The sequence below is a fragment of the Macaca nemestrina genome, chromosome 19 (assembly GCF_043159975.1).
Source record: "Macaca nemestrina isolate mMacNem1 chromosome 19, mMacNem.hap1, whole genome shotgun sequence".
Taxonomy (NCBI): domain Eukaryota; kingdom Metazoa; phylum Chordata; class Mammalia; order Primates; family Cercopithecidae; genus Macaca; species Macaca nemestrina.
The window spans coordinates 45,590,887-45,617,158 of record NC_092143.1 but is presented as its reverse complement, the minus strand read 5'-3'; the positions used below and the strand labels follow the sequence as shown (position 1 = coordinate 45,617,158).

The 26,272-nt window shown below is 47.4% G+C and overlaps 1 protein-coding gene and 1 long non-coding RNA gene across 2 annotated transcripts in view; one reads left to right on the top strand and one right to left on the bottom strand.

Annotated features, from left to right (window-relative positions):
• Positions 1-8,855: 8,855 nt before the first annotated feature.
• Positions 8,856-18,476, bottom strand: LOC105499614 (uncharacterized). Its single transcript, XR_011616896.1, has 3 exons — positions 18,401-18,476; positions 13,601-13,653; positions 8,856-9,049 (listed from the first exon to the last, which is right to left on the bottom strand). It is a non-coding gene; the product is annotated as an uncharacterized lncRNA (long non-coding RNA).
• The window catches only part of ARK2C (arkadia (RNF111) C-terminal like ring finger ubiquitin ligase 2C), a 128,416-nt gene continuing 119,234 nt past the window's right edge, over positions 17,091-26,272 (top strand). Inside the window, exon 1 of the mRNA XM_011772296.2 lies at positions 17,091-17,244. Within this exon, the coding sequence (XP_011770598.1) occupies positions 17,184-17,244 (61 nt within the window). The 5' untranslated portion in view covers positions 17,091-17,183. The remainder of the gene's footprint in view (positions 17,245-26,272) is intronic.

The window sequence follows — 26,272 nt, the reverse complement described above, 5'->3', positions numbered from 1 at the left end:
GAAAATTCCCAGTGGTCGTCATTGGAGTGGAACTGTTTTCAGCCACGGTGCTGGAAGCTCAGTGGGCCACTTAGTGTTCATGGTGCAGAGAGCAGAATTATTAAAAAGACCCTCGAGCCTGTTCTGGGCTGCCTAGACATAAGCTGGCTGCACTTCGGATCCGCATCTCTCAGTAGGAGGAGCTAAGCTCTACTTCCTACAGGACCAACATCTTCCTTCCCCAAACTTGTCCCCCAATGGGATCCTGGGCCTACAAGCTCCCACAGACTCCAAGGCCTCCAGATGCTGGGCAGCTGGTTACCAACAACGACAAACATCAGGTACCCTGGATCCAGACTGCCCGATGCCCAGAAGTCCATTATTACTCCCAAGACAAGGCAATTTTATTACAGTTCCTGTAAAGGGGGATATAAAAGTGAAATCCACAGTGAAGATGGGGTCCTTTCCTAGAACCAGAAGCACACTGCACCCCAGCAGCACCCTCTGTGGAATGAGGGAAACCTCAGGGGTTCCCATCCCTTGTCTTCATGGCTTTTCCTACAACCCTTGGCCTTGTCTTCTCTTTCTCCAGTAAAGACCATTTCTTACTGCTTAATGTGGGATGCTGTGAAATTCTCCTTGAATCCTGGTGCATGCAAGAGATGAAGACCCCGAAGAACCCATTTTCACAACAGTTCTGAAACTCATATTCTTCCAGATCAGGAAATATTCTGGAAGTATTTTGAGAAGGATTTCATCATCTCTGTTTTGTGTGTTCTCCTCTTGCTCTCTCCTGTTTCTCCTGCTAGAACTCCTCGTTTTCCATGTCTTTGACTCTTTGCTCTACTTTCTGGGAGATTTCCCCAAGTTAATCTTCCACCTCTTCTATTGAATTTCATGTGCCTGCTCTCATGTTTTTGATTTCCAAGAACTCTTTTTTTTTTGTTCTCTCAATGTTCTTCTTAAAATAACATTCTGTTCTTGATACGTGACATCTTCTCTTATTTCTCTGGAGATATTAATGATCTTTAAGCATTTTTTTCTTCTTCTTCCTGCTTCGTCTCTGCTGCCTCCAAGTTGTGTGATCTCTGTCTTCCTTATTAGAGGCTTTTCTAGGAAGTCCGATAACCCTTGGTCATCTCCTTGTAATTAAACATAGTGGTGGATGGGAAGGAACCAAAATGCAAATTGGAGACTCTGAGTAGGTGAGCAGGGCACATCAACTTTGAGCTTCAGTGTAAGGTGATCCCGGTGGGCCCTTTTTTGGGAAACTCCTGGGTCGATGTCTTCAGGTTTTTCCTTTTGGGTGGTGAAATGCCTGGGGAATTATCTTCTGATGTCCTGTCTGAAGGATAAAAATATGGTGCCAGTCTTTTGAAGGCTGAGTTACGGAGGACTTGGTGGGGGTTAGGGCACTGATTCATTCTCTGCTTTATCTTCTGCAGAGAAGAGCCCTCCAGACCCCCACTGGCATGAGTATGTCACCCACGTCTGGCCAATAGGATATGCCTATAGGCTAGGGAATGGTGTGGTGTGTGCTGCAATTTCTAGGGGAAATTTTCCTTTCTGATAAAAAAGAGAGACACACAGAAGCCTTTCCTCTCTTCCTTTCCCTCTTGCCGATCACTATGATGTGAGGGTATGGATTCATGAGCTGGGCAACCATCTTGCAGCAACAATGCAATAAACTAGAAAATGGAAGCCCGTATACTGTGGTTTGAGGAGTGAAAAAATGAAAAGACCATGGAGCCTTGATTACATTGTTGAGCCTCTAAACTCATCGAATATCATACCTACTCCAAATGCAGGACATGCCAAGTCAATAATAAACGAACTCGTGGTTTAAGCCTTCATTAATAATATTTTCTCTTCATTACAGGTGAAAACAGCCTGACTAATAACACTCCCAGAACATGTTACTGGTCTCAAATTGTTCTGGCTACTGGAAAGAAAGCTATGGCTCACTGGAGTTGACGATAAACTAGCAATTTATTCATTCAATATTTATTGAGTACCTACTGTGTGCCAGGTACTGACTTAGGTTCTGGATTTGAAATCCAAAATCTAACTAGGAAGATGTGGGAGGCATCAACCAGAAAGAGATTAAGCAGGATTCTCCTGATGCTCTGACTGCTAGTTAACACGTGTGGAGCATTGCTGTGGCCGAGCACTGTGTTAAGCACTTAACACTTCACCTGCACACCAGCCTTCTGCTGTAGGTCATATTATTAACCCCACTGTGCAGATGAAGACACTGAGGCTCTGAGAGCTTAGAAAACTTTCCCATGGCAACATGGCTAGTGAGTATCAAATCCTTTACCCCACACTTAAGCACTTCACAGGTAGACAGGTCATGAGCACCCCTTTTGCAGCCAAGAAGAAAAGGGCATAATTTGGCAGAGAACAGGGAGAAGTGCTGTATTAGTTTAGCCAGTTGGTCAATCAGTTAAGTAGTGAGTGAGTGAGCAACAGATCACCCATTCAAACGAATGTGGGTTCATGTCATCATTTATGGGGCCTATCATGAGCAACCACTGCACTAGGCTCTGGGATGCGAGACCAGACAAGACGCTATCCCTGCCTCCAGGGCCCTTGTAGCATGGACACCAGTAAGCAGATGACCAGAGACCAAGTGATAGGAGCTGTATTCATCATGCACACAGGTGGCCTTGGAGCACAGAGGAGGGCTAGATGGATTTTGACTTAGGAGAAGGGGAGAGAGCTGGGGACTAAACGCTTCACAATGGGGCTAATATTTTACCTGGATTTAAGAGCAAGGCTCAGGAAAACTGTTTGGTTTCTCAAAAAGTTAAACATATGACCCAGCAATTCCTCTCTTAGACATATAGCCAAAAGAACAGGATACTGGGACTCAAACAGATATTTGTACCTCAGTTATTATGTAGTACTATTCACAATAGCCAAAAGGTAGAAACACCTTGAGTGTTCATCAGTGGATGAATAAACCAAGTGGGTATATACACACAACGGGATGATATTCTCGAGTGTTCATCAGTGGATGAATGAATGGTTAGACCAAGTGGGTATATACACACAATGGGATGATATTCAGCCATTAAAAAGGAATGAAATTCTGACACATGCTACGACGTGGATGAACTTTGAAGACATCATGCCAAGTGAAATCAACCAGACATAAAACTACAAATATTTTATGACTCCACTTATAGGAAGTACCTAGAACAGGCACATTGATAGAAAGTAGATTAGAGGTTACCAGGCACTGGGGGAGTGGAGAATGGGGTGCTTCATGGATTGGGGGTTTCTGTTTGGGGGGATGAAAGTTCTGGAAATTGTGGTGATGGTTATGCAACATTGCTAATGTACTTAATGTGAATGTCCTTGATGTGACTGTACACTTAAAATGGTTAAAATGATAGATTTTATGTTATGTGTGTTTTGTATTTATCAATAAAACAAAACGAGGTAGTCAGGCTCAAATTTTGCCCAGGTTGAGATGTGGCACCTTCCATCAGGCATTGTAGAACCTGGGCCTCCAGGAAGCAGGACAGATGAAGGGATCTAAGAAACCATGCCAGCCGGGTGCGGTGGCTCTCGCCTGGAATCCCAGCACTTTGGGTGGCGGAGGCAAGGGATCACCTGAGGTCAGGAGATCCAAACCAGCTTGGCCAACATGGTGAAACTCCATCTTTACTAAAAATACAAAAATTAGCCAGGCATATTGGCGTGCGCCTATAGTCCCAGCTACTTGGGAGGCTGAGGCAGGAGAATCGCTTGAACCCGGGAGACGGAGGTTGCAGTGAGCCGAGATCGTGCCACTGTACTACAGCCTGGGTGACAGAGTGAGACTGTGTCTCAAAAACAAACAAACATACAAAAAACAAACAAACAAACAAACAAAAAACCATGCGAAATCATAACCATGGCGAGCTTAGTCTCATGCTGGGAGCCAGGAGGGTGGGTGAGCCCAGGGTGAGCAGGGGTCAAGCCATGGGCAGTGCTAAGCTGGAGGGGTGTCCTGGTACAGGGGCGAACAGGCAGGAAGGGCAAATTCAGATGCCTTCAGGTGCGGGTGAGTAATGGGATCTGTGAGCCTCAGAGGGGAGTATGACCATAGGGAGTGGGGTCACCGTGGTGAAAGGAGAACTTTCAAATAAAAGGCACACCAGACAAGTGCTCTGCTGGACAATCACACCCACAAAGCCCCACCTCTGCTGCCCTGTCTATCCTGGGGCTGCCAGACTGTGCCCCATGTGCAGTCTGCAAGGAAATGACTGCTTGTCCCCTGCTTGCTGTCGTCTCAGGTCATCTCCAGGTGTCTCCTGATCTTCTGACCCCCTTGGCCTGTGCAGGGATTCAGGACTCACGAGCAAAACCTTGTTTAGAAGCATCCAGGAGGAATTCCCCACCTATCAACCTTTGACAAGGCACTTCAGACTGTCCCTTTAGCCATGACTGTCGTAACTACAGTTAAGGTCCTCTGGGTGAAAGAATCTAAGGGTCAGAGACTGGGAGCAGGCAGGGACGGTCTGGAGAAAGCCCTGAATTTACAGGTGGAGAGGTGGGACCCAGAAAGGCAGCCATGAGTAGGGAGCCCTTTGCCACTGGAAGGCTTGCAAAGGCTGAATAATCCCTTGGGGGTGATGCTTCTATCAGGATTCTCTTCCTGAGTCAGCGGATGGACTGGACTTTGTAAATAGTCCCTTCTGGTTCTGAAAGTCCCTGATCCAAGGCCCCCCATGAAGCTGCTGTCAGCTCATTTCCCTCCTCATTAAATTCATTCCCCATCTGGCTTTGCTTTGGAGAGGTTATTATTGGTAATCAACCATCAATTCATCTCTAATGATGCAGCCTGAACACATTGTTGGCTGAAGCCTGGACCACATCTGCCTTGCAGGGTGACATCCCTAGGAGGTCTGGCTGACCTCTGACCTCTCCCCACCCCTCTTTGGACCCATAGAGGCCCCACTTCTGCCCTCAGCCTCTCTCCCTCAAGTCCCCAGGACCAGCCTTATAAATCAGCAGTGGCCTTCCCTGGGACTCTGAAGGCCTCTCAAATCTACCCCTTCTGCCTGGCCCAAACCTGAAACTCTATCTGCAGAGTCTGTGGTGTTTGACCCAAGGCACTGTGACTACCCAGAGAGGCACACTCTCAGATTTCACTGGAGGGCAGGGGACCCAGGAGGGGAGAGAGGGACAAAAGGGAGGGAAATTCAGCGCCTCAGTACCTATGCTAAGGAGGGCTGTGCCTGTGTTTCCTGAGCTGTGAGAAGACTCAGTTTCCAGAGGGCGGACAGGTCAGACAGGTGCTTCTGCGTAAATTTACATGAAAGCTTATTGCTTTTCCTAAGGGCACATTTTAAACAATACCTTAACCCAAAGGATGGGGATGGTGGCATTTTAAGGCACTGTGCCTGATTTGGGGAGACTGCTGAGGACATCAGTGGGAATCCCGGGCCACTCAAATTCCACTAGAAGGTGAGGCCCATACCTCTAGCTAGGTGTGTGGCCAGCCTCGCTTCTGGGGGTTGGGACAAAAAGCAACACTATGCAAACAATGTGCATCACATCTCTCCTAACGGAGCCACCAGGGCTGGGAGGCACACCCGGGTGTGTGCCCAAATGCCAACTTTGCAGCCTCAACTTGGATAAAGTATCCCAACCTCTTGGAGCCTCAGTTTCCTCAACAGTGAGAGGAGGACAAGCTGAGCTGCTGTGCTGCCGCAGGGAGGGTTGGTGAGCAGCAGGTGAGGAAGCACGAAGACATGGGACAGAGCGGTGCTGGTGTGGAGCTCTGCAAGGGCCCTCCCCCCAGGTCTCAGGCCAACATCTCAGGACCTGTCTCCAAAAGAACGAGTCACCTAATACTAAGCACAGAGTTCACTGCAGGAGTCAGACACCAGCTGCAAAGTCAGAAAGGAGGCTAAGCCACAACACTATCAAAATGCTGGCCTGAGAACCTGATTTTTTTTTTGAAAAAGAAAATCCTCAGTTCTCATAGGATTAGACATTTCTTTTGTTCTCCCTCAGCAGGCTCCAGGGCAGCAGAACTGGGAGAAGTGGAAGCGTTCTTTAGGTCACACTTTTGCTCAAGAACGCACAGTGGCTCCTCGGTGCTAATAGAGGGGCAGTGAGCAGCCCCTGGTCAGCAGCATGCAGGGCGCCGGGTGTTCAGTGGAGAGCAAAGCAAGCATAGGGCCACCCAGCCTCAGGGGCTGGCCAGCTAGATCTCAGAGCCATGTTTTTCAAAGAGGGGCCTCCGACCACCTGCATGAGATTCACTTGCCAAGAGGTCATCCTTGCTTAAATGCAGGTTCCTCAGCCCTGCCCTTGGCCTCTCTGGGTCAGAATCTCAGGGACTGGGACCTGGGGGATCTACCTTTTATTTATTTTTATTTTTTGTCTTTGAGACAGGGTCTCGCTCTGTCACTCTGCCCAGGCTGAAGTGCAGTGGTGCAATCACAGCTCATTGCAGCCTCAAACTCCTGGGCTCAGGCAATCCTCCCACCTCAGCCTCCCAAGTAGCTGAGACTACAGACATGCATCACTACACCTGGCTAATTTTTTACTTTTGTAGAGATGAGGTCTTGCTACATTGCTCAGGCTGGTCTTGAATTCCTGGTCTCAAGCCTTCCTCCCACCTGGGTCCCCCAAAGTTCCGGGGTTACAGGCACCAGCCACTGCACACAGCCAGGATCTATCTTTTAAACAAGTTCTCCATAGGATTCTTAGGCACACTGAAGTGTGAGAACCAGCCCCGTAAGGACCTGCATCCAGGGACTGCCCTGCACTCTTGGTGGATTTTTTTTTTCTTTTTTGAGATGGAATTTTGCTCCTGTTGCCCAGGCTGGGGTGCAATGGTGCGATCTCGGCTCACCGCAACCTCCACCTCCCAGGTTCAAGCGATTCTCCTGCCTCAGCATCCCGAGTAGCTGGGATTACAGGCATGTGCCGCCATGCCCTGCTAATTTTGTATTTTTAGTAGAGATGGGGTTTCTCCATGTTGGTCAGGCTGGTCTCAAACTCCCGACCTCAGGTAATTCTCCCGCCTAGGCCTCCCAAAGTGCCCGGATTATAGGCATGAGCTACTGTGCCCGGCTCTCTCTGTGGATTTCTACACTTCACCTGCCTCCCCCACCAAGGAGGGAGTCACTGAGGGAAAATGAAGAAATAAGGAATGAAGCGAGGTCATGATGTCTCCCTTGCCTGCAGGGAAAGCCTAAACCACCACATCTGTCACACCTGGTTTCTTCAGCTGCTCTTAGCATTCAGTGAACACATTGGGGCCACTTCCCCCTGCTTCCTCTTCCTGCTTGCCTCTCCTTGTGCATTAAAGCGGTGCTTCTTCTTATGCACACAACTTACCCAATTCCGTAAACCTGAACAAAATCTTGCATCACAACCAAAACATGTCATCTCTGTCTTTGCCCGCCTGGGGAGTAATCAGTGGTCATGTGATGATTTTACACCTGACTGCAAGTAGGAGAGAGTGAGAAAAAGTTGCAAAATAACAACAGCTTCAGTGAGACTGCCATCTAATTCTTTCCCATTTCAAAGAAGTCATAAGGAGGCTGTCTGGGGCTGGTAGAGTGGCTTCATGAAATCATCCAGTAACCAGCCTCTCTCAAAGGAGCTTCCTGACCATCTTCAGGGTGTACTTTCCTCCAGTCCTACATGGCTGTTCCAGTCCAGCCCTGCAATCCATCTTCCAGTTAGTACAAATGATAAAGAGGTGGAGAAAGGCACACCTCTTTGCATTAAAGAACACTTCCTGGGAATCACACATGAACTTCTGCTTACATCCCATTGCTCAGAATTAATCACGTCTGACTGCAAAGGAATCTGGGAAATGTAGTCTTCAATCCAGGTGGCCATATGCTGAACTAAAAGTCAGAGACTGTATTATCCAGAAAGAAGTGAGGAATAGATAACGGGGCCTGCTAGCACTCCCTGAGACACCTTGGCAGCATTCCCCAATTGCAGGTTTACCGTGGTGAGCCCTATATTTGAGTTGATTTATGAATATATGAAACTGTCTCATGTCCAATAAGAGCAAAATCAGAGAGCATGTGGAAAAGTCAGTAGAAGTTAGAATCAGATAACTACAAAAGGATTAAGAGGAAAGTTTAGCTTTTCAGAGATGAGTATATGTGATTCCTTTGAATGGCGTCGATTTGGATTTAAGAACAACTGGATTAGAGACCACCACTGAAATCTTAACGTCATCATAAGGAGAAGAGTGCCTGTAGAACATTCTTTTCCCTGGTTAAAAAGGTCAGGTGTTGATTGAATGTGGTGGCTCATGTCTGTAATCTCAGTACTTCAGGAGGCCGAGGTGGAAGGATTACTTGAGGCCAGGAGTTGGAGAACAGCCTGGGCAACATAGTGAGACCCTATCTCTACAATACAAAAGAATTTTTTTTTTTTTAATTAGCTGGGCGCTGTGGTGCACCTGTATAGTTCCAATTACGTAGGAGACTGAAGTGGGAGGATCACTTGAGGCTGGGAGATTGAGGCTGCAGTGAACCATGATCAAGCCACTGCAGTCCAGCCTGGGTGACAGAACGAGACTCTGTCTCTAAAACAAAGCAGCAGAACAAAAACAAAAAACAGAACAGGCATGTCATCGGTTCCTCCTTGGCCCTGCATTCAGGATCAATGTGCCATTCCTAAGCCTGACTTTCAATCCCATCTGATTTCCCACCCCTAGAATCTACTGCCACCTTTGTTCATGGTGTGCTTACACGGTAGATTACTTTCCCTGACGCTTCACTCTGATGCTCAAAACCCCCCGGTGCTCCCCACTGCGTACCAAAGAACCTTCTGGTTTCTTCACCAGGCATGCCCACACACACTCTCTGTTCCCATCACATTAATCCACTCATGTTTCCTTAACTCACCGTGGGTCTCCGTGTGCGCTGTCCCTTTGGGCATGTCCAAAGAGGCTTTGCAGGTGTCCACTTGCCACTGCAGGAGAAGGACATGTCCTGGCCGGCGGAAAAAGGATGAAAGACGTGGACCAGAACCACGCGGCAATGCACAGATGCCATGAGAAACAACAGCCGTAGCCGCCTCGGAGCTGGCCAGCCTGCAACTCAGGGAGAATAAATGCTTACTGTTGTGTGCCACTGCCACTTGATAATTATTAATGATGTAATAGGTTGGTCGCAATCGCTAATGCATCCATCTGACTAGACATGCTCTATCCTTGTCTAATCCGCTCTGCAGTATTTTCCTTTTCTTTTTCTTTTCCTTTTTTCTTTTTTTTTTTTTTTTGAGACGGAGTCTTGCCCTTGCCCTGTCGCCCAAGCTGGAGTGCAATGGTGCTATCTTGGCTCACTGCAAGCTCTGCCTCCCAAGTTCATGCCGTTCTCCTGCCTCAGCCTCCCAAGTAGCTGGGACTACAGGCGCCCGCCACCATACCCAGCTAATTTTTTGTATTTTTAGTTGAGACGGCGTTTCACTGTGTTAGCCAGGATGGTCTCGATCTCCTGACCTTGTGATCTGCCTGCCTCGGCCTCCCAAAGTGCTGGGATTACAGGCGTGAGCCACCACGCCCGAACTGCAGTATTTTCAATGACTTGTTTTAGGGTACAAATGACGTCTACCTTCAGTTAGGATTAGATTTGGCCATGAACACAGAGACCCAAGTCTCAGTAGCTTAAACAAGGCAGGAGTTTATTTTTCTTGCATCGAGTTTGTGAAGGGGATACACTGTCCACCACAGTCATGTGTGGTGAGTGGGAGCCGTCTATGTTCCTGAGGACTTTAGTGGCAGAGGGGAGACCATCCAAGGAGGGCTTCAGTGGCAAAGGGGAGACCGTCCAAGGGAGTGAGTGGGGACTAGAATCTAGCCTGAACTCCTGGCCTATGTCTGTGTCAAATGTGAGAAAGAGCACTGCTTCCTAACTTACCCACCCAGGGATAACATATTTTTGTGTGCCTGCAGAATGCAAGGATATGTGCTAGCTTTTTTACTTTTTTTTTTTTCCTTTCTTTTACTTTTTTTTTTTTTTTTTTTTTTTGAGACAGAGTCTCGCTCTGCTGCCCAGGCTAGAGTGTAATGGCACAGTCTCGGCTCACTGCAGCCTCTGCCTCCCAGGTTCAAGCGATTCCCGAGCCTCAGCCTCTCAAGTAGCTGGGATTACAGGTGTGCGCCACCACACCGGCTAATTTTTGTATGTTTAGTAGAGACGGGATTTCACCATGTTGGCCAGGCTGGTCTCAAACTCCTGCCCTGAAGTGATCTGCCCACCTCGGCCTCCTGAAGTGCTGGGATTACAGGCGCGAGCCACCACACCTGGCCTGTTTTACTTTTATTTTTGGAAAAAATTGCAAATATAATCAAAAGTAGAGAGAATAATGCAATGAACTATCTCATGTATTCTTCATCTAGTTTCCACAGTTATCAACACAATGCCAATCTATTTTCATTGCTACAGCTTCTCACTGACCCCTCCCCTTTTTCAAAGAGAGAAGAACCATCCAGATGTCATTTAATATAATCTGTAAAGCATCTGTAAATACAGTCATCTCTCAGTATCTGTGGAGGAATTGGTTCCAGGACCCCTGCAGATACCAGAATCCAAGGATGTTCAAGTCCCTTACATAAAATCACGTATCTGTTTATCACCTACGCACACCTCCCTGTATACTTTAAATCCTCTCTATAGTCATGAGACCTAATGCAATGCAAATGTTATGAAAATAGTTGTGACACTAATTTAAAATTTGTATTAATTTTATTGTTGTATTGTTATTTGTATATATATATTTTTTCAAATATTTTCAACCGTTAAGTTGGTTGAATCTTTAGATGTGGAACCTGGAGGTAAAGAGAACTGACTGTGTAAGGGTTTTTTGTGTGAACATCACCATAATATCATTATACCACCTAAAAATACCCCAATAATTCCTTAATATCGTTAATATCCAGTCAGTGTGCATTTCCTCAATTACTATTTATTTATTTGGAGTGTAGTGAAGCGAGCATGGCTCACTACAGCCTCGGCCTCCTGGGCTCAGGTGCCTCGGCCTCCTGGGTAGCTGGCCACATTCAGAATGGTTTTTTTGTATTTTTTGTAGAGATGGGATTCCATCATGTTGCCCAGTCTGGCTTCGAACTCCTAGGCTCGAGCAATCTCCTGCCTTGACCTCCCAAAGTGCTGTGATTATAGGCTTGAACCACCACACCTGGCCCCCAATTATTTTTATTGTTTACTTGTTCTAATCCCATCTCATGAAAATCTAAACACTGCATTTGGTTGATAGATCCCTTATGTCTCTGTAGGCTCCCCCTCCATCTCCTTTTCGCACCTGTTAATCTGGTTTTTGAAGAAAATGGTTGGTTTGTCCTGTAGAGTTTCCTCAATCTGAATTTTGCAGATTACATTCCAGTGGTATCTTTTACTACATTTCTTTGTTTCCTGTGCTTCCTAACAGTTGGAAATTAGATCTGGAGCTTTCATCAGGCTCAGGTTTCATTTTCTGGAAAGACCACCACATGGGTGGTGGTGTGTTCTATCAGAAACGCATCATGGCCCATTGTCTCTCTTTTGCTGATATTAGCAGCCATTAATGGTCATTGCCTAGAACTTGTATTTCATCAAGATGACATACTCATGATATCATTTTTTATTTATTTGCCAATACTTCTATAAAAAGAAATTTCTCTCATTAAACATTTCATTATCTTAAAATAATAGAGCTTGTATGGGAAAGACAGGACACATGCTTGATTCTTTCTCTTTATTTACCAATTTCTAGCATCCTCCAAGCGAACTTTATCTTCTATGAAAGCCATCCCACAATGTTCCTGTCTTCATTCCTGTCCCCAGGACTTAATCATGTAACGCCCCCTCACTGCCAGGGAGTCTGGGATCTTCAGCTGGGATTTAACCTGGGCAGCCGGGTGCTCAGATAATTTCCCAATTACATTGGAGAAGGGGATTGTGGACCCCGGTACCTGCTTCATTTCCTGTTGGCCCATACTGTTTGAGGGTTGAAGTGGTTTCATTCATCTTATCTTGTATCCCTTGCACTTCCTGATGCAGAGGGCTCTGTTCAGTGACTGTGCAGTGAACATGTGAGTAAATGGTGCAGTCCTCACTGTTCCCACACTTTCCATGACCCAGGTTCCCAATTCGGCACAAGTACATTGAGCTCCTTCCTATATAGCACATTCATTCCAAGGTGCTGCTTCTCTTCTCTCTCTCTCTCTTTCTCCTATTCTCCTCCTCCTTCTCTTCCCCTTCCCCTCCACTTCCACCTTTTCCAGTTCCTTTTCCTTCTTTTTCTTTTTTTTTTGAGATGGAGTCTCACTCTGTTGCCCAGACTGGAGTACAGTAGTACCATCTTGGCTCACTGCAACCTCCGCTTCCCGGGTACAGGCAATTCTCCTGCCTCGGCCTCCCCACCAGCTGAGATTACAGGCATGCGCCACCACACCTGGCTAATTTTTGTATTTTTAGTAGAGTCGGGGTTTCACCATGTTGGCCAGGCTGGTCTCAAACTCCTGACCTCACGTGATCCGCCCGCCTCGGCCTCCCAAAGTGTTGGGATTACAGGCATGAGGCACCACGCCTGGATCCAGTTCCTTCTCTTTCTCCTTCTGCTTTTAATTCTGGGCCTTTGTTCATATTTTGCCTCCTTGACTCAATGCCACTCCCATTTTCTTAGCCTGTTCAAAATAGACCCACACTTTAGGATTCTCACCTCCCCTGATCCATCCAAAGGATTTCCTGAGTATTCAGGCCTACCTTGACTTCTGTCTGACTCACCATCATCTTTGGTTATGGGCAGCCCGACCTGATTACTCTTTACTTTCTTGTGTTTATGCCCTGGCTCCCCAGCAGCCATCAGTGCCTGAGGCCATGCCTCTTTTTGCAGCAGGCTGCATCTAGAATCCCTGCCACATTCAACACAGGGCTGTCATGACACCAGTCCCAGGGGGTTCACTGATTGACGCATAGCTGTTTTGCACAGCTTTTGAAAGCTGTGTCAACTTGATGTCAACACAACATGGAGAAGAGCAGGAATGCTGTCATCATTCTTGAACATTTTTGTTATCTACATGACTGATGTGGTGAGTTTGTTTCATTTGTTGACTAAAGGACAATGTGGTCATAACCTACATGTAATGTTGAGCTCCAAAAGAGCTGTTCTTAAAACAGATACTTCTGGGCCCCAGAAACATGATGATCTATAGAAATCTTTTTGAAGGTGGCCATAGTGGAGCCAAAAGAGAGTGGGGATTCGAAGTGTGGGTCAGAGACCAAAGTGACAGCGCTTTCTCCATCCTCTAAGGCCATGTTTTTCCATTTTGGATTAGGAATTATAGATCAACCTTCACTTTCATTTTTTTATACTTCTTGAGCCTTACATGCTATGCCACAAACATGCACTAGGTATTGATTTTGGCGGGGATTGACGGGGTGCGGAACATACAAAGGAAAAAAACCCCGAAGAATGGAATATTTCTACAAATCTTTCTACTCCAGAAATCTGCTTTATTGTACTTCTATGGACTTTAGCTAATGGGAGGGAGAGTGGAAAACAGTCATCCCAGCCTGATGGAAACAGAAAGTAGAAGCAAGACTAGGCTATGTGCTAGGAAATATGGATTCAAGTTTTAGCTCACCCATTGAGTGTCTGTGACCTTGTTTACAACCTTCTGAGCTTTAGCTTCCTCATCTGAAAAACAAGAGATGGGTAAGACAATAATCGACTTTCATTCTGGAGACATCACTGTATTTACGTGTCTAGAATTCTGTTTGTGTGTGTGTGTGTGTGTGTGTTTTTTCAGATTCTTTACCTACTTTCTCACTGAATCCTCAAAATAAACCTATAAGGTAGGTCTGGCAGGGGTTGTGCTAATCCCCATTACACAGTTGGGTGTATTGGGGCTGAGAAATGTTAGGTAGTTGACAAGGTTTCATTGAAAATGAAATTCCTCCTCCTAATCCACAAAAATTCCTTCTTAGCAGGAGGCTCATGCCTGTGTTTGTATGTTGGTGTACTGACAAATGCAGGCATCTGTCTGTCACGTTTCTCTGATGTGCGAATGTGAAGGATGCAATTATTAGGTGGACTCATAGATTTCCCTTGGTTTGCATTGCTGGTCTGTTCTTTGATGATTGCCTTTGCCTGAGGGATGTTCCATGCTATAGCATAATTTACACTAACTGCATTAACTAGGCAATCATAAATAGCAATTGGATAGCAAGAGGTGGTGAGCAAGGAGAGATGGTGAAGTGAAGGGAGACAACGAAGAGCCGAACAGCCAGGCCCGATTCTGTGTACTCTACAAATATTAACTCATCTGGTTCTCACAAGAACCCCACCAAGAAGGTTGCTATCATCAAGCCCATTTTACAGATGTTGAAACCAAGGCCTAGAGGGGTTAAATAATTTGCCTGAGCCACTAAGTGTCAGAGGCAGAATGTGAAGTCAGGCAATCTGATTCCAGAGCTTGAACCCTACCCACCTTCCTGTCAACGTCAGATTGGGTAATCATAAGCTTTTGCAAGCTGCTCTGGTACGAAGTAAGATTTTTAGAAAAGAATGCCCACCCAAAACTAGCAAGGTTGCACAGAGAAATTGGCATACCATATACATACTGCTGATAGTACTGACAATGAGTTTTAACTTTTTACAAAGCAATTTGTGGCAAAAGCCATAAAGTTTTCCATATTTGTCAATTCATGAATGTCAATCCTAGAAGTTTATTCTACATTTATAGTTCAACCAAAATGAGATGCCATATGCATGAAGTTTATTGTATGATCTGTAATAATGGAACACTGGGAGCAAATTAAGTGCCCTAGAATAAGGTATGATTAAGTAATTTCATTCACTTGTTGGAATATATAAAAACATTTGAAGTGATAATTACAATGGCTACGTAAAAGGACAGGAAAATGTTTCTGATAAAATGTTAAGTTTAAAAAGCAGGATGAAAAATATGTAGATTATGATGACAACTATGATATATATGCATATTGGCCAAGCCTGAAATAGAACAGGAAAATATTCGAGTAGTTAGGTGCTTGTTAAAGTCCTTTCATTTTTTTTCAGATTTCAATTAGTGGTGGCATTGTGTTTATTTATCAGATAATGAAAAAAGGAAAGAGCTGGTGGCAGAAGTGGGTTGAAAAAAATTGCCTAGGGTGAGACTTGGACTGTTGCTGGGAGACTTGCCACTGGCTGTCTTCATCCCTGAGTTCTCTAGGGGCAGCCAGAGTTTAGGGTGGGAAAGAGAGCTCAGGCCTGAGGGATCCAGGTGCTTGTGGGAGAGAGAATGGTGCACCCTGGGTTCTGCCCTTGCCACTGAGAATGTGGTAGCTGTCTCGGTAAAGCCAGGCTGTGGTTTTCCCTTTGCTGTCCTGTCCATTGCCTCATCTCACTTATCCCATTCCTTATTCTTCAAGTCTCAAAAGCCTTAGAAGTCACTTTCCTGGAGTCAACTTCAACTCCTCCCCCTGCCACCCACTGGGCTGGGTGCCCCTCCAAGGTGCCCTGTTTGTCCAGCTTCCCATACTACCCACTTCTGCATGGACCAGGCTCTATGGTGATTGCCCATTTGCATCTCTGAGGCCCTCTCTGGCCTCCAAGAGTTGGGATCTTGGGCAGATCTGGATCACCCTGGATCCCTATGCCCTTACTTAACACAGCATGGATTAAACGAATGACCCTCCTTTTCCAAGGTGAGGGCAGGTTGGGGTTGTATTAGATTCTTTCCAGCTCCACATATTGTGATTTTTACCATCTCCTATTTATCATACTCATTAAATAAAGAAGCCACTGGGTTTTGAAGACAAGTCCCGATGTAGGGAATGTCCTCTGTCTTTTTGCCCGTGGGTGGGCCACTGAAGCATTGTCTAGCTTTAGTGTGTGGACTGTGAGCCGGATGGGAGGCGTAGGGTTGCCTTGGGAGTTTTCACAGAAGGTTGGCTGAGCTTGCAAGAACACCGCCTCAGTCGTCCTCCTGGCAACAAGGCTTGCGGTGAAGGCTCTTTGATTGGGTCTTGCTTGTCCCCAGCTGGACTGTCACAGGGCACATGTGACACGGTGGCCGTGCCTCCACGTGTGAATTTGCAAGAGCCGCAGAGCCTGATGTTACATATCTGCCGGCTGACTGTGGAAGTGGGCGTGTCTGTGCACATGGCTGGGTGTACCTGTCTCAGATCAGGGCAAAAGGTAGATGAGTGGCCCTGGGTTTTCTGGGCAGTGTGCCTCTGTGTAGACTGTTGGCAAAGACCTCAGTCAATGAGTGAATTTCAATTCAGCAAATAATTATTGTGAGCTTTGTGCTCTCCAAGAGCAACGACGCGGTGCGCCAGGCAGAGAACCTGGGGACCGTGTATGTCTAACCTGTGTCTGCATCCTGTGTCCCCTCTGTGTGTCTCTGAGAATGCGTTCTTGGCACGTGTCCTGCGTTAACAAGGCGTTTGGTGTGTGCATATCTGTGTGACAGTGCCTGGGTCCTGTTTGCGGCTGCTTGTTCGCATTCCAGCTTCCCTTGTGCCCGCAGTCAGGCTCTACACGTGCGCCAGCCTCCGAGCGCACGTCCCCGAGTGACCCGTGCGCGGTGTGCAGGGACCTCAGGGTCGTGTGCACTAAGGGCGCTCGTGCCCGTGTCTCTGCACTAACGAACGCACCTCCACATGTCTGAGTGCACGTCCCTCTCCATGTGTGCACGTTCCGTGTTCACGCCGCCCATGTCTGTGCAGGGGCGCTTCACGCGCGCGCGCTCCGGCCCGCGGGAGGCCAGGCACCCGCGCTGGGCTCCACGCGTCCCGTGGGGCTGACCCCTCCCTCTCGCCCCGCAGCGGGCCGCGGCGATTGGCCGCCCGCCCCCTTCCAGCCGTCACCGCTCCCTCCCCCCGCCACCCGCGCGCCCGCGGTCCCCGCTGTCCCCCGCGGTTCCGGCGAGGCCGCGCCGCGCTGCGCTCCGCTCCCATTGGCTGCGCGCGCCTTTGTGTGGCGGCAGCTGCGGCCCCAGCGCCTTTGAATGTCGAGAGGGGCCGGGAAGGGAGTCTTTCCATGGGCCATCTGTCTCCCCGCCAGCCGCCGCCCCACCGCCGCCCGCGCCCCGCGCTCCGCCTCCCGCCCCGGCGGCTCCCGCAGCCCCGCCGCCGCCCGCGCCCGCGCCCCGGAGCCGCGCCACAAAGGGCCCGCGCGCAGCCGCCGCCGCCGCCGCCGCCGCCGCGCGAGGAGCCAGGATGGTCCTGGTCCACGTCGGCTATCTCGTGCTTCCAGTGTTTGGCTCTGTGCGAAACAGAGGTATCGCTTTTTCTTTTCGGGGTCTGCTTCGGAGCGTGTATCGCCGCAGGCACCGGGGCGGGGGCGGGCGCCGCGGGCGGCCGGGGGCTCAGGGCACACCCGCGAGGACGCAGGGCGAGCGGTGGCTTCCCCCCACCCCCTTTTAGGGGGACCCCCGAGGGTGGGGGCGGCCGCCCTCGTGGGAGCTTTTGTAGTGAAGTTAGGGTTTGGCGAATTTGGGTCCCTTCCTCCCCAGCCCCATTTTTTATTCTTTGCGGCGGACGTGGTTCCCCCAAATCACAGCCCCTTCCCCTAATACCTAGCCCTGTATGATCGAAAGGAGAAAGATACATGACCGTGTGTGTGTGTGTGTGTGTGTGTGTGTGTGTGTGTGTGTGTATGAGAGAGAGCGGGCGCGAGAGCATGCTTGGTTTTCAGTGGTTTGCTTTTTTTGAGGTATATGTGTGTTTTGTGTTATGTGTGTTTGGTAATTTTTTGGTAATTAGTACCGATGGCTGGCTAGCTGGGACCTGGGTCTCTGCCCTATCCCATACCCCAGCCCCCCACCCTCTCCTGGGCACTTGCACGATTTTCCATCCCATCCTTTTTTCCCCTTTAACCCTTTTTGTGTATCGCCCTTGTGCTATTGCCCTGCTCACCCCGCCCCCCGCAACTATCTTTGTATGACAGTTGCATCCACGGGTTCAAGATGCTTGGGCGTGTGTGTGTGTGTGTGTGTGTATGTATGTGAGTGTGTGTACATGTGTGCGAGTGTGTGTGCGCGCGCCTCGGAGAGTCAGACCTGCGCTGCTGTGCCCCTCTGGGCCCGGCCGGAGCGGGGCGTCCGGCCCTTGGGTGTTGCGCTGTGTGTGAGGATGAGGTGGGAAGCTGCCCCCACGCCAGGCCTTTGCCCCGGGCAGCGGTTGACAAAGCAGCGGGCCGGCGCGGGCTTTGTTTTTAACTGTGATAAATGGGGTGTGTTTGCACGGTCCCCTTTCCCCACATCCCCTCTCCCTCACATTCTGCTACAACAATAGCTTGATTTTCCCCTCTTCTCCCCACCTCCACTCCACATTTCTTTCATTTTCTTTTAATAAAAAATTCCCACCTCCCAAGCAAATCCGAGATGCATTTAGATTCATTTTTTTTCTTTTTTGTATTCTGCCTCTGGACTCACATTTCTCGTCTTGGAAATGTTTCTTCTATCCTCTCCCACTCCACGTCTGCTTAAATCCCTGCTGGCTCAGGCCCTCCTCCCCCTCTCCCCACTCCCTCACACACAGAATGATGTCTTCCCTTGGCCGACCAGGGCTCCTCTACCAAGTCGGGGTGGGGGGTGGGGTCGCAGGGCCAGCGCTTTAGTGCGCCCCAGGGGCCCGATTGGGCAAGAAAAGGAAAGCCCAGCCCTATTTTATCCAGCCCAGCTGTCCCCAGCCCCGCGCCTCTCCCCAGAACCTAAAAGGCAAGCTTGGCCCCCTTAGGCCTGTTTGAACCGCAGTTTTTTGTGTGATGATAGAATGATGACATTCTGCATTTATCAAATCTTTTTTTTTCTTCATTGTGTAGCTCAGTGAATGGTCAACTCGCTGCTGTGTGCGCTGTGACCCTTCTGCCTCCGCATTTAGCTGTATTGTGACACCCTCTTAACCATTTCCTGTCTCCATCTGAGGAAGGCATTGCTATTTAAGCGGCAGTATCCCCTATCTCAGGCCAGCCTAGCCATGGGGGTGAGGGGGAGTGGGTGTGTGAGGAAGAAAGAGGGGGGCTGGATGCGATCTCCTTGAAATGCCACCCCCTCCCTCAATACACAATTATCTCTTATTACTTGGCATTTCCTCTTAAAACGGGTGTGGAACATTACACTAGGCAGAAATTCAAAAATGATTAAGAAGGATGTTGAGCCTGAAAGTATAATTATCCTGATTAAATCATTACCATCCTCATTAATACCACCAATCTCTAAATACCATTGCAGGATGCTGATTCCGTGTTTTGAAATTCAAATTGCTCAGCTGCCTTTAAATTTTATTTTTAATACTACTTTCTCCCTCACCACCCCTCCCCCCTCAAAAAAAAATCCAACAACACAAATTCTGCCCATCAGTTAAAGTTTACTTTCGTGGCAAACACGCCCACAGGAAATTCAAGGGCTGAGGGGTGAGTTGGTCTGTGGGTAAAATTTAGCACAATGTGATAAGAGTTCATGACCTTCCGATAGAGGATACTAATGCTTAACTCAACAAGGTCCTAAACCACAATCTTCTTGTAAAACTATTAGAGAGTCTGCCAGCTTAAATCTGTTCTTTTTAGTTTCCATTGTAGTAGTGTAGGATGTAGGCCATTTCAGAATAGATGTAGAGAAATAACCATTTTTGTATCTTCATCTTGTTTAGCCGAGTACATTGCACTGTAAATCCCTGTTAAGTGGATTCCTTTTGCCTTGGCTTAGAGGCTGCAGCACCCCATTTTTCAGTTATCTGGGTGGCTGTCAGTTAGCTTCTTGGCAGCGCCCAGGCATAACTGAGGATTGCACTTAGTTGGAGGCAAAAAATATTAAACATGTGTATTAAAAAAATCTTTGATGAAATGACAGTTGCTGCTATACCATAGCCTCTGAAAACTTGGTGCACCAAGGTCCCTGGCTTAAATGGGAGCCGTGGCCATAGTGTCTTAATTGTTTAATTGTACAATGTCAAGAGCATCTTTGGACATCCGCCCCGGCCCTCAGAGCTGCCCCTTTAACAGCCGGCTCCCTTCTGCTGCTCGCCAGCCAGACCTGCTTGAAAACTGAAACAAAACAGCAGCAATAATGAAAGAATAAGGCCCCTACTTTGAGGGCCCTTCCAAAATAAAGTCCCAAATAGCCTCCCCAGACTGCCATTTGGCAATCTGAAAAGAAAGAGAAAAAGAAAAGAAAAGAAAAAAGAATCCCAGCAAAATGGTTTTCCATTAAACAGGGGTAGCGTGTTCTGCTGTGCTGAATTACTTCCTGTTCTTATTTTGTGGGTAATTTTTTCTGTATCAAATATCCTTTTGGTTGTGTATCTTTTTCACCTTTTCTTGTACTAAAACTAAAGCATGATCTGTATTTTTTTACATCCCCCAGTTGACAATGTACAGCGCTCGGTTAGAGATGTTACCCTGCTGAAACGTACTGTGGTCGTGTAGCCCGGGCCATCTGCTCATTGTACGCTGCTTTTGTTCTGTTGCCCTTCCGAAGCATGGTGGGCCCAGCCTTTTTTTTTGTATCGTGTGCATGACGACATTGTTACACACAGAATCCACTAATACTAATATACAATCTCTCAATAAAGAACTAGTTTTCCTATATTAACCTAGTGTGCTTTTTCTCTTGCTGTTTTCCCATTTATTGTCGTATCCTGCTGTTTAGATTTTCCCCCTTGCTTTTCTATCCCCACCCTCACCCACCCACCACTCCCACCTCCCATTGTAAGATTTGAGTGAATGCCTTTTCTTTTTACTTTACTTTTTTTTTTTTTTTTTTTTTTTTGTGGTACAGATATGGTGACTTTAATCTCATTAGTCCATATCTTTTCACAATAGATGTCTGGGGCGATAGGAGGGGCCAGTTGTCCTGTTACACTGAAACAGTTCACCTGCCTAGAGAGAACCCCTACCTTTGGCCACCTGTGTACTCAATAGCCTCCACATTTCATCTTAGTTTTCAAGATACATGGGCACTGGGTTTATGATGCTGGTGAAGAGAAGGGGATATAACACTTAGGTTGAGAAAAGGGATACTGTTCTTAACTAGCAATCTTGTAGCATTTCAGACTCGCCTAAAAACCCATTTTGAGTTGTGTTTTAACTTTTCTGTTTGCTGTCTCATTGATTTACTGTCCTTATAAATCATGCTGGGGGTGACATGTTACATGTAGCTGAAGCCATGATCTGGAATTTTAAAGTACCCTCTTCTATGTGCATATTTAAATTTTTAGGACTTGCAATGTAAGTTTTGCATTGAGATCCTGGATAAGGAAGATGTTTGAAACAGAAACTGACTCAGACCACTCCCACCCCTGTCCCAGGGCCAACAGTGGACCTGTTACTGTAGGAATAAGGGGGTCTGTGCCCTCTGCAGGCTGTGAGCCAGTTAAAGCTGATTATAGCCTAGTTTCCTGACAGCTGCTTCATCTATGGCCCTAGGGCCTCTCTTCAGAGAAAGACAGCTAAGATCTCAGCCATTGTCTAAGTGTGTGTTGAGGTGGGGAAGGGGGAGGGGGAGATCAGGAGCAAAGTCAGGACCTAACCCAAAATTGAGTTGGAAAAAGAACCCTTAAAACGTCTTTTTTCCATAATTACATTGGAGAAGCCAGTGGAGAGGTATTTTTTTCCCCCTTGGAGTGGAACCCAAATTCAGCCATTTGTCAATTACACCTATTCAATTTCAGCCCAGAAGGAGCCTTGCTAAATGAGGCATTCTAGACACTGAGGAAAAGAGTTGATTAAAGAAATTCCCGATTATTTCAAAGGGTCATCATTTTGGAGCTGCTCCTCTTTTGGCCAATGTGCCTTGTCCTTGCTCCCCTGGGCTGACTGACTCCCGGGCTCACCCTGCTCCTCGCTGACGGGCGCACCCCTGCCTGACCACAGCGCTTCCTTGCCTTCTTTGTGGCTTCATGCAACTCTCCTCTCCCCCCATGGCTGCCCTCTCTGCTCTGGCCCTTTGTTCTCGCGCTCTTCCCAGCCCGGGTGGGAAAGCTGAGCTGATTTACTGTGACACATGGACACACATGGATGTTCCCAGTGGAGGCCCTGCTGTAGTTTGTGAGAGAGGAGAGGTACAGGTCTACAAGGCTAGTCCTCTGAAGATTTTGCTTGTTTCTTCTTCTTCTTTTTAAATTTTCATTTACACGAGACTTAGAAAGCAAAGCAAACCACTCCAATCCAACCTCAACAATAGTAAAACTACCCTGAATTGAATGATCACTCTCATATTTGCCCTAGAGAACAGTGGCTCGTTAGATCAATCTTAACCAATTCCAAGATTTCATTTTTCTAAATTTTTGTTAAGTATGTCAGAATTGTTTGAGAATACCTTTTGAGGATGGCTAGTAACCTAGTAATAATATAGCAAGCTATGGGTTAATGGGAAATCACGTTTTAGCAATGGATCCAGTGCATTTAATGTTTGAACCAGATTGTCTGAACTAAACACTTACATATTAAGGAGACTTTCCTGGTGACTGGACGATTCAGGAACTACAAAGCCATTGTTCTTTATATTTATTCTCTCAACCACCTGACACATACCTGTTTTAGCACCTTGACTTCAGGATTTTGGAAAACCCATCAGTTCAGGGAATCCTATGTCATAGGCTTTGAAGTAAGATGGAACACAGTCTTCTTTCTGAACAAGAGAACTTCTCTTGAAACTAGCATCAGAAAGACCCACTAAGTTAATGAGTTTTCTTTAATAATAATTTTCCACAAACCAGCAAATACTATTAATCACTCAAATTCAGGGAAAAGACCACCAAGAGTGTTGAGGCCCTAAAGTGCAGATGACAGAGCCTGGACCACCCGCCTTCCTTTTGTAGTTTTCTCATCTGCTGCCCCACCCTGTTCTTCCCATCTTTAAGTAAGTATCCTGCAGTGGCACATTAGAAGATTTAATGGTTTTCTAGGCTACTGAAGCGATAGTTCTGTGCAGGATCCAAGGGCAGCAGGGACCCCTTATCTGAAACAAAGGGCAGGAAACAACAGGTCCTTGACTCCAATTCAGGGTGTGACTTTGGTTCCCTCAATCCTACTCCACAATTGTCACACAAATCTCCAAGACACTTGTGCCCCAGTTTCTCTATGGATCTAAACAGCTTTGTAAAAATTCCCGCCTTAACACTGTATGAATATGAATTAGTATTTATTAGTTTCCGGTATGGTTTAGCCACAGATCAACCAATATATTTCCAAGAGAATTGGGGGCTTATCTTGGAAAGACTCAGAGTTTCAGGATGATTTAAGAACCAAAAGCAAACACTTATAACCGCATAGCCAAACCACATGCAATGCCTGTACTCCATGTGTCTAGTTGTTCATTCATTCACCTACTCACCTGTTTGTTCATTCAGTTAATGAGTGTTCTTTGAATACTTACTTGGGGCCAAACACTGCGCTAAGGGGGATACAGAAGAAATGGAGACCCGAGTGCCTCCCTCCTGGGGCTTATGCTGAGGTTGAGGGATGAATGCTTAGGAAACCAGATACTGTCTAAGATGTTCTGGGCCAAAATGTCCACATGAGTGGCAGAATGTCCTGACTGGTGAGATAAAAGAGCATGGAACAGTCCAGGGTTTGAGTCCTAGCCCAGTCTTGACCTGAAAGGGTGAACTTAGGCCACTGCTTTGAGCATCCTCTGAACAATGACTGATGACTGCCATGAAACCTACCTGATAGGCTGTGTCTACGCTATTAGAAGATACCTCGCACACAGCAGGTGCCTAGGATGTGCCAGACAGCTGCCCCTTCCCTTCACAACTGTAGGTGTTTACTGGCCAGGGGATCAAATAAGGTCAGAGGTGAGCTTACTGCAGAGGCAGGTTTGCGATGTGCCTTAGAGGGCGGTATGTATACAGAAGGGAGGAGGAGGAAGAGGAGAGAGCACCCCAGGTGGAGGGAATGAGTGATTTTGGCCAAGGCCAGTGGCTCTGCTGATTTGGCAAGAACAGAGAGTGCATAGCAGGAGGGAGGAGTGTGTGTTGATTGGGGGGCACGTGTGCAGGCCTACAGGGAGCACCAGGATCATTGTCCTGTCTTTGAATGGCTCTCCTCAGAGCACAACTCCAGGAGTTAAGCAGCACGAGGTCTGGAGAATGTGGGAGAAAAGGCTTGAAGAGGTTTTGAAGCTAGTTTCTGAAGGCCTCTGGAAGAGTTTGGACTGGCTCCTTTGGCCTTTGGGAGCTCTGAGGGGAGAGGGCTGTTTAAACAGTTTATTCTGCAGCTGATGACAGAGGGATGGGGCTAGAGGCTGAGGTCAGGGAGGAGGTGGGGCAGGCTTGGGGGGTGGGGAGGGGAAGAAGGCTCACATCAGGGGCTTTACTGTAAGGTGTAGTAAACAGGATTGAGTCCATGTGGAAGGGGCTGAGGGACAGGAGGTCTTTGGGGTGCTTTGGAGAATATAAGACCATGAAGACAAATGGGGAAGATGAGAGGAACAGTCCATTTTGGGGAGAATTGAATTTAGTGTACAGATAAGCACACAGAACTTCAGACGCCAGAGTGGCAGATGGAAGGGAATTGTGGCAACGTCTGGGAGTTGAGACTTCTAGTCCTTTTCATACAGATTCCTGGTGGGGGTAGGAAATGAACTTCAACAATAAAAATTCCTCATACTCACATGACTTGTCCCCCACAAACTCTCTGTTCATGCCTGAAACTCTTATGAGGTTATTCGCATGTGTCTTTACCGGCTTAGGTTACCCCTTGAGCAAGCTTTCCTACCATATGAACTCCTCCCGGAGCTGTACCAATCAGTGTCCCGAAATCTCAGTTGGAACAAGTTTTATCAAACTCTGCCTTTCTTGAAAAGACAGACCCCAAGGTGGGCAAGTGCCAGGACTCCACTACTTTGCAAAAGGCTATCCCTACACATGGGAGCAGGGGGAACTGGAGGGAGCCCACCCAGTGGTGTATTGGGAGAGGAGACGGCAGGGAGTGGGGACTGAGGACAAGGACAGGGACTCTGATCTCAAGTTTGGTCCTGTCTGCAAGGAGGGTTTTTTTCCCAATTCAAAGCTCTCTCTTCCGTTATCTCATTTCCTCCTTGGCACAGCCCAAGAGGAGTTAATTAGGAATCAGAGGAGGAAGCTGAGACCACGAGTGGTGAAAGACTTTGCCACCCTTCCTGACTAGCTAGTAAATGGCTAAGCCAGAAGGGAAGCCCAGGTGATTGGACACTTGACTATGGCCCCCTGCACCGCCCGCCATGGCCTGCATGTGGCGAGGAGCCTCGTCAAGACCAAGGCAAGAATGAGAAAGGAATCCCTGCTTTCCTGCCATAGTCAGTGGGACCGATTCTGAATGCTAGGCTCTTTGTCCACAGTGGAAGAGGCTCTTTCCAGCTAATGGCCTGCCAAGCTTCAAGGGGGTCTAGGCCCCCAAACCTGAGCCTTGCAAGTCCCAAAAGGGGACTTTGAGAGACAGGGAGGGTGCACGGTGGACCGGAAACTCTCCAGAGTAGGAAGTGAACAGGGCATTGGAACCCAGGGTGGAGAGTCCTGTCACCCTCAGATGCCGTCTCAGAGCAGGCCTGGCCGGCTTGCTGGGGGAACTCCAGGGAGGTGGAGCCTGTGCCCTGATTTCCACAGAAATAACAGGTATCCCCTTCCTGAGGCTTTGATCCCCGAAGTGAGGGCATGTTTTGCATTTTTTCTTAGATTATCTTGAAGCCTTAACAAATTGTATCTATGTTGTTTCATGGAGATGATAGAATCACGTTCTGGAAAGTTTAGAAAATAAACCAAAGGAAAAAAAAAATCTCATAGGAGTCCATCCCTCTGCAATCATGTTAGTGAAATGCCTTCATGTTTTTGTTCATGTATTTGTTGTCTTTTTTGGGGGGGAGGGGGTGGAGCTGTAAACACAATATATGTATACTTTTTACATTCTCTATTTCCTATTTTACATTAATGTCACAGACATTTTCACATTCTGCTTTGCTGTTTTCACAAGCACCGCTTTTAATGGCTACATAATATTCCACTTGAATAGTGGCTCAACAGCCAAGTTTGCTGGCTTCGCATGCCATAGGTTCTAGGCCTCTTGGTGCTGCTCTAACCCACCTCCCTTGGACTGCTGTCCAGCCACGTGGGGAGGAGGGATCAGGTGTGACAACTCACTCCTCTCTGCCCACCAGCAGCCCCTTCTATCGAGAGGCCCAAATAAGTGGAGGGAAGGCAGATAAGAGAGGGCTGGGGAAAGGAATATGACTTGGATAAACCATTCTGAGACTGAGATTCTGGTCCACAAACTTCCACTGTGATCTTGAACAGGTCAGTTTCCTTCCATCAATTCTCAGTTTTCCCATCAG